At 42.6% G+C, this 15,310-nt stretch overlaps 1 protein-coding gene across 1 annotated transcript in view; it reads left to right on the plus strand.

The window, feature by feature from the left end:
* Nucleotides 1–15,310, plus strand: part of LOC147728381 (uncharacterized) — a 301,676-nt gene that overhangs the window by 137,581 nt on the left and 148,785 nt on the right. The window contains exon 3 of the mRNA XM_086962165.1: nt 5,004–5,092. Within this exon, the coding sequence (XP_086818291.1) occupies nt 5,004–5,092 (89 nt within the window). The remainder of the gene's footprint in view (nt 1–5,003; nt 5,093–15,310) is intronic.

A 15,310-nucleotide genomic window follows, 5' to 3' on the forward strand; every position in this document is an offset into this window, starting at 1 on the left:
AAAAGACACCCTGTAGCACCCCTGAAATGAATATGTAGACTGATGTTGCGCACACACATGTCCAAAGGACATGTGTGTGTGTAACATACAACTGAGAAAAATGCCCAAAAGTGCATTTTTCTCAGTTTTCGCTATATACCACGAAGTCAGACTTCGCGGTAAATAGCGGCCAAAAATAGCGATTTCGCAATTTTTAAATGCTTCTTGAATTGCATTTAAGGAATCTCTAATTGAGATTCCTTAAATGCAATTATTCGCAAATATGCGATTTCTAAAAATGCGATTTTTGCATTTGGGATGATGAATCCCAAATGCAAAAATAGCGCTCGCAAAGGGCCAGATTCTCAGAATCTGGTCCTTTGCGAGCCGTTTTCGGCTTGATGAATCTGGCCGTATTTTCTTTTAAGTAAAAAAATGAGCTGCTTTTAAAAAACACAGACATGGTGGTGTGCTGACCTAAGCAGGCCACGATCCCTGTGATGGCAATGAATTGTAGTGGGTGACAATTTGCAACCTACCTTATATGCTTGAGTTGGGTCAGATTCTGACCCACTAGAATTCGGATTTTTAAGAACTGACCTATTCGTATATAGATTGGTTCTTAAAAATCTTTCCTGGACACAAAAGTACTGCTTGAAAAATGCTACCAGTATTTTGCAGCCAGAAAATAGTGCATAATACCCCTAGTGCTTTCAGCACCAACCTTGGAGACACCAATAGTCTTTGCTAAAAGCCTAAATGAAAAAAAAATCTTTGTTTTTCATCACCTAAGCTTTGAAAACAAGATAATGTTTTGGCATATGCCCCCATTGGGCAGGGGCTGTGGTGAGAAGCTGGGTGAATTTTAAGAGGCTATGAAAAGAAGCAATTTGTTAAACATCCTACTACAGTTATAATAGGTGGGGTGGCCAGAGTAGTATCGGCACACACCTATGTATTTAAATAGTACAGCAGTCCAATAAGACGCTGCTCTTTGGGGTCCTCAGCATGAAGAGAAAGCAGCCCCTCGCCATGCTCGCCAAGCCAACAACAAAGCCCTTAGACATCTAATAAGTTGCCTCCTGCACAACAATCCACCCAAAAAAGCCTCACAGTAGTCTTTTAAATCTAGTAAATGCTTATTGGGATGATTAAACCCCGGATAGAAGTGGCGCTCACAAATTACGGTTTATATCTTGTTACTCTATATTTTCAGTTATGGGTGCTCAGGGTGGAGGTAATCATCCAATCCCTCCCTATTTAGATCAGCCGATCTATACAATTTAGTGTTAAGCCCTTGCACACCAACAAAAAGATTATAACATGCCAATATTTCAAAATCAAAGACAAATACAGTGAAATATATGATTTAATATTTCTTTTCTTGTTCTGACTTCAGCCAACACGTGTTTCGTCGATTGGGACAAGACCCCTGCGACTTTCTCAGGGCTGGAAAACATATACAGAAAACACAGAGTGAGCCCAAAGTCCTTCGGGCCTCAATGTAACAGCAAAAATGATGTGACTAATAGGTTCTTTCAACAGCCTCATTTGTATAATGAATGAATCAGTGCAGTGGACATGTGAGAGTGAGGGTGGATAATAAATTGCAGACAAAAAATATGTTTTAGAGAAGGTCCCTCATCCCAATTCAGTGTCTGAAAAACATTAGGTTAATCAATAATGGGGGGTCACCATATCAGTTGAAAGCGGGTTGTTGGTGTATGGAATGGATAGTAAAGGAAAAACAAATATCCGGGGGTGAATGATATTCAGAGATATATCAGGTGTACAAGACCCATGTGCATTCGACATGGTACATGTACTGGGGAAAGCCCCAGGCCTACTTTTCAATCTTTGAATTGGTATCAATATGGCTGAAATAGAGAATAATATCTATTGATAAATTTTCCTCTCCATTATATGCTCATAACACTAGCGCAAAAAAGGTCTCTCACATACCTTCTGACTGGTTATAATTCCCTCCCAGCCTAATTGCAGCTGGAAAATTCTGCTGATGAGCCTTAAAAGATTCCTGAGAAGTATTTTATCTGAAAAGACTTTGGGCCATATGTATCATTGAAATTCGCATTCGCAAAGGCCGAAATTCACAGAATTTCGACCTTTGCGAATGGGAATTCGCAAAATGATATGTATGAAGGAAAATCCAATGCAAAATAAGGAATCGCAAAATTTGCGAATCCTTATTTTGCGATTGCATTTAAGGAATAGCCAATTTTGCGATTCCTTAAATGCAATGTAAGAAGGCAAAACAATTTGCTAAATGGCCTTAAGGAATCGCAAATTACCACCAACTTCTGGTTGGTCGTGAGTTGCGAATTCCTTGAAAAATGCACATTTTTGCATTTTTCAAAGTGCCATGTGACGCACATACATGCCCTTAGGGCATGTATGTGCAACACATGTGCACCCACTGCTTATTTCAGGGGTGCAACAGGGTGTCCTTTGAACACCCCTGCACCCTTGAAATTATTCTCAATTTGCGATTAGCAAATTGCGAATTCGCAAATTGAGAAAAAATTCCCATTCCTTCCTATGGGCCTCCTGGCCCATAGAAATGAATGGGAAAGTATTCCTTAATTGCGAATTCGCAATTTGAGAATTCGCAATTAAGGAATATCAAGAAATCGCTCAAAAAAATTGTTTTTCTTGATACATAGCATTTTGCGATTCTGAAATAGCGATTTCTTAAAAATCGCTATTACAGAATCGCAAATTGGGTCCTTGATACATATGGCCCATAGTGAAGTCAAATTTAGAATGGGGGGCCAATTTGCTCCACCATTCCCCAAATTTCACCAATGAAGCGTGTGCAGGTTGAGTATCCTACATGTGAAATCATGTCTATGCAGATGGTGACATGTGGTTTTGCAAGTAGTTGGCAATTTGCCTTCTAATAGATTATTTGGAACGCGTGAAAAGTTGTGTTTGTAATCTGAACCGGAAATAAAGATCGATGTCTTCTACATAGAAGGCTTCCCATCAGAAATTGTACTTCCATGATCAAATTTACTTTGGAGAAGGTATGCCAGTCTTTAGATCAGCATGGAATAAGAGCTTCTCTCTACTATCCTCAATGTAATACTTTGGTGGAGCTCAACAATAAAGTGGCTGCCGGCTGTAATCAGTAGACCTGTAGAAGACCAGTGGTTCCTTCATATCATTTCTCCAGTGGTCTTACTGTAGTACCTCTCATTTCACCCTTGCGTTTTCACCGTTCTTTTTCCTCAGGTGTCATGCTCCCAACACATATATGTATCCCTCACAGATGAATAATTAGGCAATCAAGAACAACAAATTCACCAAGGTCTATGGGAAGGTCTCAGAAAATATTACACGTGGCACTTTAGGCAAACGTAGATATGCTGTCAACAAGCTCACATAACCCCGGACAGTGGCGTAGCAAGGCCACGTGGTACCCAGTGCGGAAAATTTCTTGTCACCCCCGGCTTGACAAAATGGCAGCAAAAATATGGTAAAACACATATTTTTGCCATTTTGTTACCCCATTAAGTGATGACACCCAGGGTAGCCCGCACCCACTACACCCCACTTCCTACGCCACCGACCCGAGAGCTTTAGTTGGTTGCTGAAGTAAAAGTGAATATACCAAGCCATGGGCATAAAGGTCAGTCCACGTTTCTGCTGCCTTGTGTGGATCAAAGGAGCTGGGGACAGTGCAGTAAAAGTAAGTGGAAAATGATGGAATGTAAGTGAAGTAGAGCTGTGCCATTCTGAAAAGAATGCCCATGACACTCTAGTTTCTTATCCAGCATCCAAGATGTAGCCCAGCATATGTCTGCGGCTCCATCGGTCATTAATGCTCGGCAATAGAAGAAGTAGCAGGATTTTAAAACTACCAGTCTGGACTCAAGACTTCATAACGTGAATATTCTTATAAATCTTATGGGGAACAGCGTTTACAACGCAACTTTTACCACGCAGTACCTTTACCACGCAACTTTTACAACGCAAGTCGTTACAACGACTTGCGCTGAGGGGCGCTGTAGGATAGGGGATAGTTTAATTTACTATCCAAAACCGTCCCTACTATCCACGGGGACTGGAGTTGGAATAGTAAATTAAACTATTCACTATCCAGCACCCCCCAACGCAAGTCGTTGTAACGACTTGCTTCTAAAAACCTGCGTGGTAAAGGCATGCATTGTAAAAGCATGCGTAGTAACGACATACATCGAAATCTTATTGTTCATGTGACATAAATCTTTTTCGCTATTTTCTTGCACACACTCAAATGCTTACCTAGCATATTTTCATTTATGTTTTAGATAGTCTCTCTTTCCCTCACGTCTCACGTCTCACGTCTAATTATCTATAAGTTGTCTCTTGTGTTATTAAAAAGGAGTGATAATATGTTACAGCTTGTGCTAGCGTGAGAGATAAGGAGAGAATGTTCTTCTCTCCTCCTTTTCGCTCACATACATACAATACGTATACAACTTCTTTATTGTTATTATTGCTCTTTAAATGTTCATAACGTGCTATCACTGCCCCCCACCCCTTCCCCGCTCCATAGAAGTCCAGGACCAGATGGTACATGGGTAAAGATTCGGCTTTCGGAGGACAAAATACAGGGATCTTGTGCTTTAAATCCTTACATTATTTGCTCAACAGAAATTATCAGCTGAACTTGTATCTGTCCCAGTGTCGTGCATAGAGGAAAGAATCCCAAATATAATGAGTAGTTTGTAAACCCTGGCACTCAAAGGAACAAAGTGCTGCTCCTGGGGCCCTAGGTTGTTGGGGTTCTATAAGCAGTGACACCTTAATGTAAATAAACTCATGTCTAAACATTTAAAATGGACTATACGCCAATGCAGCTCTGGTAAAGATGCTATGTAATTAGAGCATTGTTTATATGTTACTAAATGTGACCCATTGTCGCTGTAGTGAATGACTTTACAGCTAGCCAAAACTTTGAACCTGAATGTAAAACAGCCGGGTTAATGTTCTTGCCATTATTTCTGATTTTCTTTATATAGGAGCTCCTCAAAGCAGTATTTTCAACGGATCAGCCAATGGAAGCAGCGAGGAGCCTCTGCCATATGGAATGAATAGCGCGGCCTTCTTGGTAAGGAACTGTGGGCTACAAACATTGTTTTGAAAGGTGGTGGGACCACAGTTTAAATGTTATATAATCAAATATCTACCCAAAAGGAGAAAAAACAGAATTGAGGTGGTTGTTTGAAACACAGCCAGCACAAAAATACAAAACACATTTATGCGTTAAAAAAAAATACAAGTTGATCAAAATACCAACACAGCGGGAATCTAGAAAATATCATCCCACACTTACAGTGTTTCTCAAATCTCTAAATAATCCACCCTTCTAGAGATTCACTTGTCTTTAAGCAGCCTCTGCTTCCAGGTTCTGTCATGAAACTTGAGAAATACCAAGCAGGGGACATATTGTCCTCAAAGCAGAGCAGTGGCCCCCTTGACAATTCTCATCCCCCTAGACATCAACCCTGCCATTAACACAACCCTGCTTTTTAACATATACTTAACCCCTCTGGTCTACCTGGCTGAGGAACTGGGAGCCAAAGTGATAGCGTATGCTGATGATACGCAGCTGCTATTTACTTGGAGGGGCTCGGACCTGTCCACTGATGCTGCTCAGAAGTGCCTAACGTCAGTATTTAGTTGGCTGGCCCGAGCCTCTCTCAAATGTAATGAGGATAAATCAGAGGTCCTCCTTTATGGGCAGTTTCCTTTGGATTTTAGACATCGCCTATGGCCTCCCGACTTCCCTAGCCTGCGCTCTGAGGATGAACCGGACAGAAATCTGGGGGTATGGTTCAGCAAGGACTTACGGTTTGCTGACCATGTAAAAAAATTGACGGGAGTCTGCTTTGGTACCCTCAAGGCACTCAGAAAAATCTTTCCATTGCTTCCGAGGGTGGCCAAAGAGACGATCGCCCGTGCCCTGATCCTGTTGAGGCGGGACTATGCGAATGCTTTGTTTATAGGCCTGCCCGGCTATCTTCTGTGTAAACTCCAAATTATAGAGCCGCGGCAAGACTCCTCTTCAACACTCCGAGGAGATCCAGCGCCCGACAATATTTATGAGAACTACACTGACTGCCGGTGGCCCAGCGAGTACAGTTTAAAGCAATTATCCTGGCTCACCGTGCCCTTCACGGCTCTGGTCCCACCTCCCTCAGGAAGCGGTTTGCCCATTATGTGCCGAACCGCCCTCTGCGATCTGCTTCATTCCACCGGATGATTATCCAGCGCTTTCGCTTGGGAGGCCAGTCACTCGCTGGTAAAAAAAGCTGAGGCCTGGAATTCGCTCCCTCCAGATCTTCAACTTATCCAAGAGTTTCAACTTTTTAAAAAACATCTTAAAACCCATCTGTTCAGTCAGGCCTTCTAAAGTGCCTCTCGCTCTGACCCCAGCCAACCTCCGCGCCAGGACACTCGAGAGTATCGGTGCGCGCTACAAATCCACTATAACATAACATAACATAACTACGCCTTTCTGAAACAAGCAACACAGATGCAGAACAGACAAATACACCACTAATCTGAAGTGCACCCTCAGCACAAATGCCATAACATTCTTCGGGGGATGGGACTAGACCCACAATCCCTACTTTACCAATAGCAGCTGTTGATCCGCACCATACCTGGCATAAATATGGCATGAGGGGAGGGGTTAGTTTCCTGGAGTAAATATTTAAATGTCCAGGACTACTCATAGTCGAAGTAGGTCAATCCTTGAGTACTCAAAGCAACCTTTTATAAGATGTCCTCTCCATAATAATTATTGGAGTATTCCACTCAGTGGGTAATTTGTCAAATAATAAGTGCCAGGGCTCTCATCAAGAGGCTTCTTGCACCAGCCCATTTCTCCTGTTAGCGCCGCCTAGAACAGAACCAACTACTAACCAATAAAGTGGAGAGAGGATGTTTTGTAATGGCCAGAGCTGCTGTGGAGCTGGGGAACATGCTTCGATTCTCGGCTTCGGCTCAACATCCTGTGATTCTGGGCAAATCATTTAATCTCCCTGTGCCTACCAAAAATATCCTTAACTTGTGCTCATGAAAAGCACCAGTGTTGAGCACTGGAAACTTCTATCAGTTCAGTCCTCCTGATGGAGCCAGGACCCTCCTAGGATGCAACTTAATAAAGGGTAGACATTGTTGTTAATGTTGGAAACTAAACTGTTCAGCTGTGGTGCAGGTTCCCACACATCCAAAACAATCTAAACTCTTCTAAGACAAACAAGTGTCTGTGAGGAATTTCGGGAAAAAAAACTTATTGATCTGTCAAGAGTTATATAAGTTATAGAGGACCAAGGCACCTTGCAGCCTTACTGATGAATGGGCCGGAAATGTGTTGCTGTTCATCCTAGCAAGAGTTCTATCTTTACACTTACAAACGTTGACGGGAACTAGAAATTCTAAGTAATGCAAAGATGGTAGCTGAAGTGACAGAAAAAGTTGTTTATTTAGTTTGTTGCTTTAAAAACAGGACAGAGCCTAACAGCATCCAGTACATTCTGGACTGTGCTACCCCCTTTGGCATCTGCATTTAGCAGTGTCCAGTTCATGCTGGCCTAGGCTGTCCCATTTGGCGCAGGGACAAGACTGATTTGCACATGGCTGCTCCTTGCCTCAAGTGGCAAAGGCAGAAAAGATTGGACTGGTACCCTGCTGAGAGTAAATCCGGTTGTACGGCTTTACAACGCGTGCTTTTACACCGCGTGCCGTTACAACGTGGTTTTTTCAATGCAAGTCATTACCACGACTTGCGTTGGAGGGGGTGCGGACTTAGGAATTTTTTAATTTACTATTCCAACACCAGCCTACGTACAGTAGGGAAGGTGTTGGATAGTAAATTAAAAAATTCCTTGTCCTGCAGCGCAAGTCATGGTAACGACTTGCGTTGAAAAAAACGCGTTGTAACGGCACGCGGTGTAACAGCTGCGTCGTAAAAGCTGTTCCCCGTAAATCCTAGTGAGTGAGATTAAGTAAAGCATTTCACCTATGCTCTTAGGGTTATATTAGCAAGAACCTCATTAAAATTATCGCCATTTCAGTGGCAGGAAACTGCAGTTAAAACGGCGATAATGGGCTTACTAATATGCTTTATAGAATTCCAATAAAAGCCCAGGTTAGATGTGCAGTACATATTTCAAGCTGGGCTGAATGAGATGAGGCTGCCTGGGATGCCTATGGGCTGAGAAAAACCAGGAACATTTAAGGGGTTTTCTATTGAGGATGTTCTGAATGGCAAAATCCGGCGAGCAGATGAGACAGTCATCTTCACATCAATGATTGGTGTGAACTTGTTTAAACAATGATTATTACGGTGTGTGTTATTTAGTGCCGTCTCTAGGTTTGCATGTGTGTTCAATGTACCTTGGAAATAAAGTTTCTAAGTTTGCTGGCGGTGTTTATTTGTATGGTTAAATTGTGACTGGCTGAAAACATTGATTGCTTAAGAGAGCTGGGGTGCAAGATTTAGATTCATATGTGAGGTGATTATGAAATATTAATATCGATTGTGTGGCTTACGGTGCTTATTTAGTTATTTCATTGTGTATCTGACAGATAAACGTGGGTTGATATTTGGGCCATTTACCAAGACATCTCATATTTTGCACCTGTTCAGAGCTAATTAATAGGATTATGTTTGGATCGTAATATGAGTGTTTTTAACATTTTCATGGCACATTATAGGATTTTTTTTGATCCACCCCTGTTTTAGAACATTACCTGCGTAAACACAATTGTACTTTGCCAAGCAATAATGAGGATAAGTGTGTGTGTTGTGTTTTTTAGTTTGCTTTCTTTCCTGGATGTGAACATGTAAAAAATTGGATTATTGGTTGAGGGGAGTGGAAGTCCAATTCATGCAACAAAACCTTGTCAGGGTGAACCACAAGTCACTAAATTAACCTGTGCTTAACCCTCAGGTAACAGGCACAATTTAGTCAGGCTTAATTGAGAGGAAATGTGTGAAGCATTTATACAGCACACAAAGAGTAATAAGGGGAAAACACAGCACAAGAAAAATCCCTAACCAATTTAGAAAAACAGTGTACGTTTTAATAAATAAAAAAATAACAGAATGACAAACATATTATCAGTAGAATCAAAGATATTCAATTTTGACGATTTAAGAGAAAGCACCTGAAAGCACAAAGTACTACTTGTGGTCATTAGTTTGTGCTAGAACGGAGGAAAGTCACACGTTCAGAATGACCGTGATGGAGTACAGGTCGATTACAGGGACCAGGTTAGTCCTGCTGAAAGAGTTATCGAGAAGCAGTCAAGGTGTCGCAGATAGTTGTGGGTGTAGCACGAAGGGCAGGTTGGATGGTGTAAATTGCAGTAGCATAGAATTCAGTGGCATACAATGCAGCTTCATAGAATGCAGTGGCTTTGTTTAGAGTGTTGCATAGCAGAGTGCAGTGGCGAAGTGTGCAGTGGAGCAGAGTGGAGCGCAGAGTGGAGTGGCATAGAGCGCAGTGGCGTAGAGTATAGTGGCGTAGTGTGCAGAAGTGAAGAGTAGAGTAGAGTGACAAGAGAGTGTAATGTCATATAGTGATGCAGAGTGGAGTTGCATAGAGTGCAGTGCATTATAGTGGATTGTTGCAGAGTGTAGTAGCTTGAAGTGCAGTGATGCAGAGTACAGTGGCGTAGAGCACACTTGCATGGAGTGCAGTAGTGCAGAGTAGAGTAGAGTGGAGTAGAGTTTAGTGGCAGAGAGTGCCGTGTTGCAGAGTGTCATAGGGTCCAGTGGTGTAGAGTGGCCTAGAGTGCATTGGTGTAGAATGTGTTGGCATAGAGTAGAGTGGTGTTGAGAGCAGTGGTGTAGAACGCATTGGTGAGTTCAGTGACTTAGAGTGCCGTTGTGCAGCGTGTATTGGCAGAGAGAACAGTGGTCTACACTGCAGTGCTTTAGAGTAGAGTGGTATAGAGTGCAGTGGTGCAGAGTGGAGGAGACTGGTGTAGACTGCAGTGGCGTAAAGTGGAGCAGAGTAGAGTGGAGTGGTGTAGAGTGGAGTATGCAAGGGGTTGTAGCACACTTCCATTTCATTGCAGACAACACATTTTCAGTTGAAATGACCATTACATTTGCACAGACAGACAGTTGTACTAATAAAACTATAAAGCGCACAAAAGATAATGCGTGAAGAAGGCATGAGGTAGTGTATTGATTTGATTTGTTTTGATCATATTAAAGTATTTGTTTTCAACACACTTCAGAATTAGCAAAACTAATTGCTTCATTTGTGTTTTCCTAATTCTGATATTTTCCTAAATACTTGCACATTTCATTTAAATGCTGTTGTGTGCAAGAAAAAAACCTTTGCTACCTCCAGTATCCAGCAAGATTGTCCCATAAATTCTCTTACTTTGAAGTCAGAGAAAGTAAAGTAAACACCTTAGAAAACAAAGCCTGACATGTGACCTATGTATTTGAATGCACATCAAGTGTGACAACATAAGAACCAGATTTACAGAAAGGAGCACACGTGGAAGAATATAAGAAGAGGTAGTGTGAAAAGGCTTTGCTCCCTGGGAGGAACAAACTAACACTGAAAAGCCTAAAGTAAATAAAGCCAGTAAATAGAAAGCCAGAAAATATGAATTACAAACCACAAAGCCAATGGTAAGCAACAGGCAGAACGCATTCCCAGGTAAGGTTCTGAATGTCCCTAGGATGTCTTTAGCAAACCAGACAGCTGCAGCGTCTGGCAAGCTTCAACTTAAAAAAGATGGTGAAGTGTTCACAAATTGATGTGAACTTCTTTGACCGTCACTGCCTTCACGCCTTGACTTAAACTGAAAGACACACCCGACATCCCAGGCACTAGAGTAGAATATATTTTAGGTGGATGTGCACATGTGCAGGGGCAAAATGTCATCTCTCAGACTCACTCTGAGAAATACACCAATGCCAGATGTGGGTGGCCCATTGTCCTATCCAGTATACTGTAGTGGGTGGAAGAAAAATGTGAATGACAAAACAACAGACCAAAGAAGAGAGATGGCTGAACGACTCTGAATGTGATGTATATTACATATATAATTTTTTGTAAAACAAAAATTCTTGCCTAACGCCAGACCTAAACAAACATTGGCTAAGCTAATAGGTCTGACACCGTCCTCCAGCCTTTTGGCAAATCTTGCTTTGTTTTGCTTTGTTTTGTAATAACTTTTGCAAAATGGTACTGTTTGGGGAACTGCCATGAGTTTGGAAATCTAAAAAGAAAAAACATTGACTAAAGATGTCATAACTCATAGTGAAGTCAGCCAATGGCTGAAGAGAGGTAACACGTTACCCCTTGATGCTCAAGTGGGTTTGAGAAAAATGTGAATGGCACAACCACAGACAAATGGATGAAGAGTGGCTGAAAACCCTTATAAGTAACTATATTATACATATAATTTTAGAAAAATCTAAAAGTCTTGGCTAACACAGACCTAAAAAAGCCAATTTGCTTGCTATTCGCTGTCTGCTTGTGAGCTTTGATAAAGAAAGAATGAAAGAAGGAAATAAAAGCAGGAAAGAAAGAAGGAAAGCAGGAAATAAAGACAGAAAGAAGGAACGAAAGAAGGTAAGGAAGAAATAGAGATAGCAGGAAAAAAGGAAGACGAGACAGAAGAAAAGAAATAATGAAGGCAAGATGACAGATAGAAAGGAGGAAGGAAAAAAGGTTAGAACAATAGTAAGAAAGAAAGAAGGAATGAAAGAAAGAAAGAAAAAGGAAAGAAAGAAAAAAGGGACAAGCAACGGAAAGAATGAACGAAAAAGTCGAGAAGGAATGAAAGATGAAAGGAAAACAAGAGAGAATGAATGAAAAAATTAAAGAAAAAGGGAATGCAAGAAAAAGAGAGAATACATGAAAAAGTAACTAAGGAATGCAATGAAACAAAGAAAGGAGGAATGGAAGAAAAAAGGAAAAATAAGGAAAGAGGAATCAAAAAATGGAAAGAAAGAAAGTAAGAAAGAAGAAAAGGATAGGAAGAAAGAAGAAAAAACGAAGGCAATATCAAAAAAAATTGTGTAAAAAGTGCTGCAAAATAAATACGATAAAGGGTGGTTTTCTCCCTAAGCAAAGTTTATTAAATAAACATTGTGGAAATTAGTCAAGAACAAACGTGTTATGAAGATTTTCAAATGGACGCAATTTGTTATGCGAAATACCAGCATTTAAAAAGTAAGCAAAGGTCACTCCAAAGGAATTTACAACAGAATTGGCAGGAGACAGGAACTAATAAAAAGTGGTATGTGGCCTGTGCTCACATCCGATATAGCGTCTTGCTGTCACATCAGACTCTAAGCAGAAAGCACATCTGATATATTATCCTGCTGTCACATCTGATTCTAAACGCAAAGGCAACATCAAAGTAATACATTAAAAAAACATTGTTACAGTAGGGAACTAACTTGTGTGCAGATGTGCTCCTTGTGAAAGAGCAAAAGGCAATCACAGAAAGGGAAGGTATCCAGTGGCTGAAGTGAGCTGACCCCCTGCCCCATGCTGTACTGGGCAGAAGCAAACCGTAAATGACACGCCAACAGACCAATGGATTTTCTTTGGCGGGGGGGAGTGTTACATAGTGCGAACTCGACCCGAAGGTATCAGAGTGCTTTACGTGAGCACCAGTTGAGTTACAGGCAGACACATTCATTTTGTTTGGCATGGGGACATTACACTATTCGCCCAGAATCACAGGATGTTGAGCGTCCCTGTCGAGACTCGAACCCTGTTCCCCAGCTTTGAGGTCGACCAATCTAGCCATTAGGCCGCATCCTCTGAAGAAAGCAGGCTAAAAGCTCCTTTACTTAAGTATAATGTGCATATTTTTATTACATTCAAAAGGTATTGGCGAACACCAGATCCTCCTCAAATATCCTGCGGAAGCATTCAAATCTTCCAATCATATCACTGTGATACTGAAATGCTCCATGGGGAACAAATAAAAGAACAAGGAGGAAAGCCATTGGATCAAGAGTAGGCAACTTAAATTGTCACACATACCCCCGATCTTGGGGCACTCTTTGAGGCTCTCTAAGACCGCGCACGATGTGTCTACCTCATACAGTCAAGCAGGCTGCTTTCAGTATACAATGAATATTATACTTACCCCCGATCTTGGCGCAATCTTTGAGGCATTCTAACACCTGTATACCTTTCCCCAGCCTTAGTTACAATGGCTTCTCCCCTGATGTCAGACCCGCTGGGCACTGTTGACACCTATTAACTCTGACTATTAGGTGAGTCTTTTTCATAAATTGCTCCTGCTAGATGTTCAGATATCCTGCCAGGCATGAATGCTGCTAGCAAATGTTTTTACTGTTTTTAAGACACCCATACTTGGATTTTCCACTATGGTTTCACTCACATACTAGCTGCACCTTCACTAGTATGTCACGATGTCACTATGTGCTCAAGGTCACTATAAGGAATGTATTTTGTCACCTACCTGTGGTAACGGTCTCGTTTGTCTCCCCATTTAGGCAAGAACAGGTGTTAAACAGGTAGTACAATTTGTGTGCTTTTTGTAAACTGACACTTATGTAGGTCAAGTTTTTGTAGACAGTAGTTCTGCTTTATTTTAGGTCCTGAAGAATCGCATGTCAATGTACTTTAAGCGAGAAACATGTTGACCATACTTTCCACACCTTAGTATTGTCTCGCACTTGGAAACTTAAATTCCAGTGAGTACAGACTAATCTTTATTTTAATTGTGGCAGAGGACCCCCAGAATAAATTTGTCTTCCGGTACCTCTTGCCTCATTTTATCCCCACTCACACCGTCTACTCCGTTCTGGCCCCTCACCCACACTTCACCCATAGGCAGTTGGATAAAAAGATCTTCGCTAAAGAGACCCTGTTTGAGGTGTTGCCCGTTGGGAATTGCACCGCCTTCCCAACGAGGAGCATTGCCTATGATGAAGCATGTCACTCCCAAGGGTGTGTGAGGCCATTATATCCAACACAATGGATACCCAGGGTTAGTTCTCCAATGAGCACTGCCCCGTGCACCTAAGTGACCTTCTTAGACTCCCCCCAGGAACAGCCCAGTCTCCTTTTTTTTTTTTTTTTTTTTAAAAGACCTTTATTGAAAGCAAAGCCATTGACATCACCAAGTCTCTACAGTTTCACATCGCACTGTGTCACACAACACAAGGAACTTGTGAGCAATAATCAAGAAGTACCGTACACAGCCTTATTGCTGGCATCCCGGAGGCCCGGAGGCGTGGTGAAGTGACGCTATTCCAGTATAACCAAGAGCGATGCTCATTCGTGTGCAGCGATTAGAACAGTGTGTCAACTGGCAATCCCCAACTGTAATCGCGGCAAGAAGGTCTTGTATCGAAATAAGGTCAATGGAACTACCCCAACTACTTCCCAACTCCCTCCCCCCTTGAGTGTGCCTGTGGAACTACTAACACCATTCAGTCGTGAGTACCTCAAGGTGTGCCTGCCATGTGTCCCGCGCCATCCCACTGTAAGTGGATTGCCCCCCCCAGAGCCACCCCCAACCAACCCAAGAGTCAAGAACCTCAGTGTAGCCCCCTCCCGCCCCGTCACTCACCCCATCCCACTCCCCTCGGGGAAAGAGTCTCATGCACTCAAACCACTATTCCAACACCCGGTCTTGGAGATCAACTACTTCGGAGGTGTCAGAGTCGCCCTCCTCCCCCTTTTGCAGGTGTTCCTTGTAAAGGTCCCAGAAATTCTTTGGCCTACTCCTGGGCGGTAACAATTCGCTGTATAGTTCTGTTTGAGTGCAACAGTATTGTAGGTCCCTCAACCATCTCGTTTTGGCAGGTAGGGGTCCACGCATCCAACAGGCTGCAACCACCCTCCTGGCCAACAGCAGGGCCATATCGACCAGCCGGCGCAGAGAAGGGGCCAACGGCTTAGAGTAACCAAGGAGCGCTAGCGCCGGAGTGCGCGGCAGGGTCTCCCCCAAAATCTGGTCAAGTTCCGTAAACACCTCCCCCAGAAAGCTTGTACACCGGGGCAAAGCCACGCCAAATGGAAGAAGTCAGCCACCAATGTTCGGCAGCGCTCACACTCCGCAGAGGGGCGAAGGCCATAGCGGTGCAGACGTTCGGGGGTATAGTACACACGCTGGAGGAATTTGAAATGCACCAGCCTGTGCCTGCCATTCAGGGAGATCTTGCGCGTGCTGGAGCAGCAGTATCGCCACATGACGTCGTCTATGGGGGTTTGCAAATCGTCCTGCCAGGCCGCTCTAGCTTTAGAGGGTTGTGGGCACTGATGTGTCACTCCCAACCTGTTGACCTGTGAAA

Source organism: Lissotriton vulgaris, chromosome 3_1, assembly GCF_964263255.1.
Source record: "Lissotriton vulgaris chromosome 3_1, aLisVul1.2, whole genome shotgun sequence".
NCBI lineage: Eukaryota > Metazoa > Chordata > Amphibia > Caudata > Salamandridae > Lissotriton > Lissotriton vulgaris.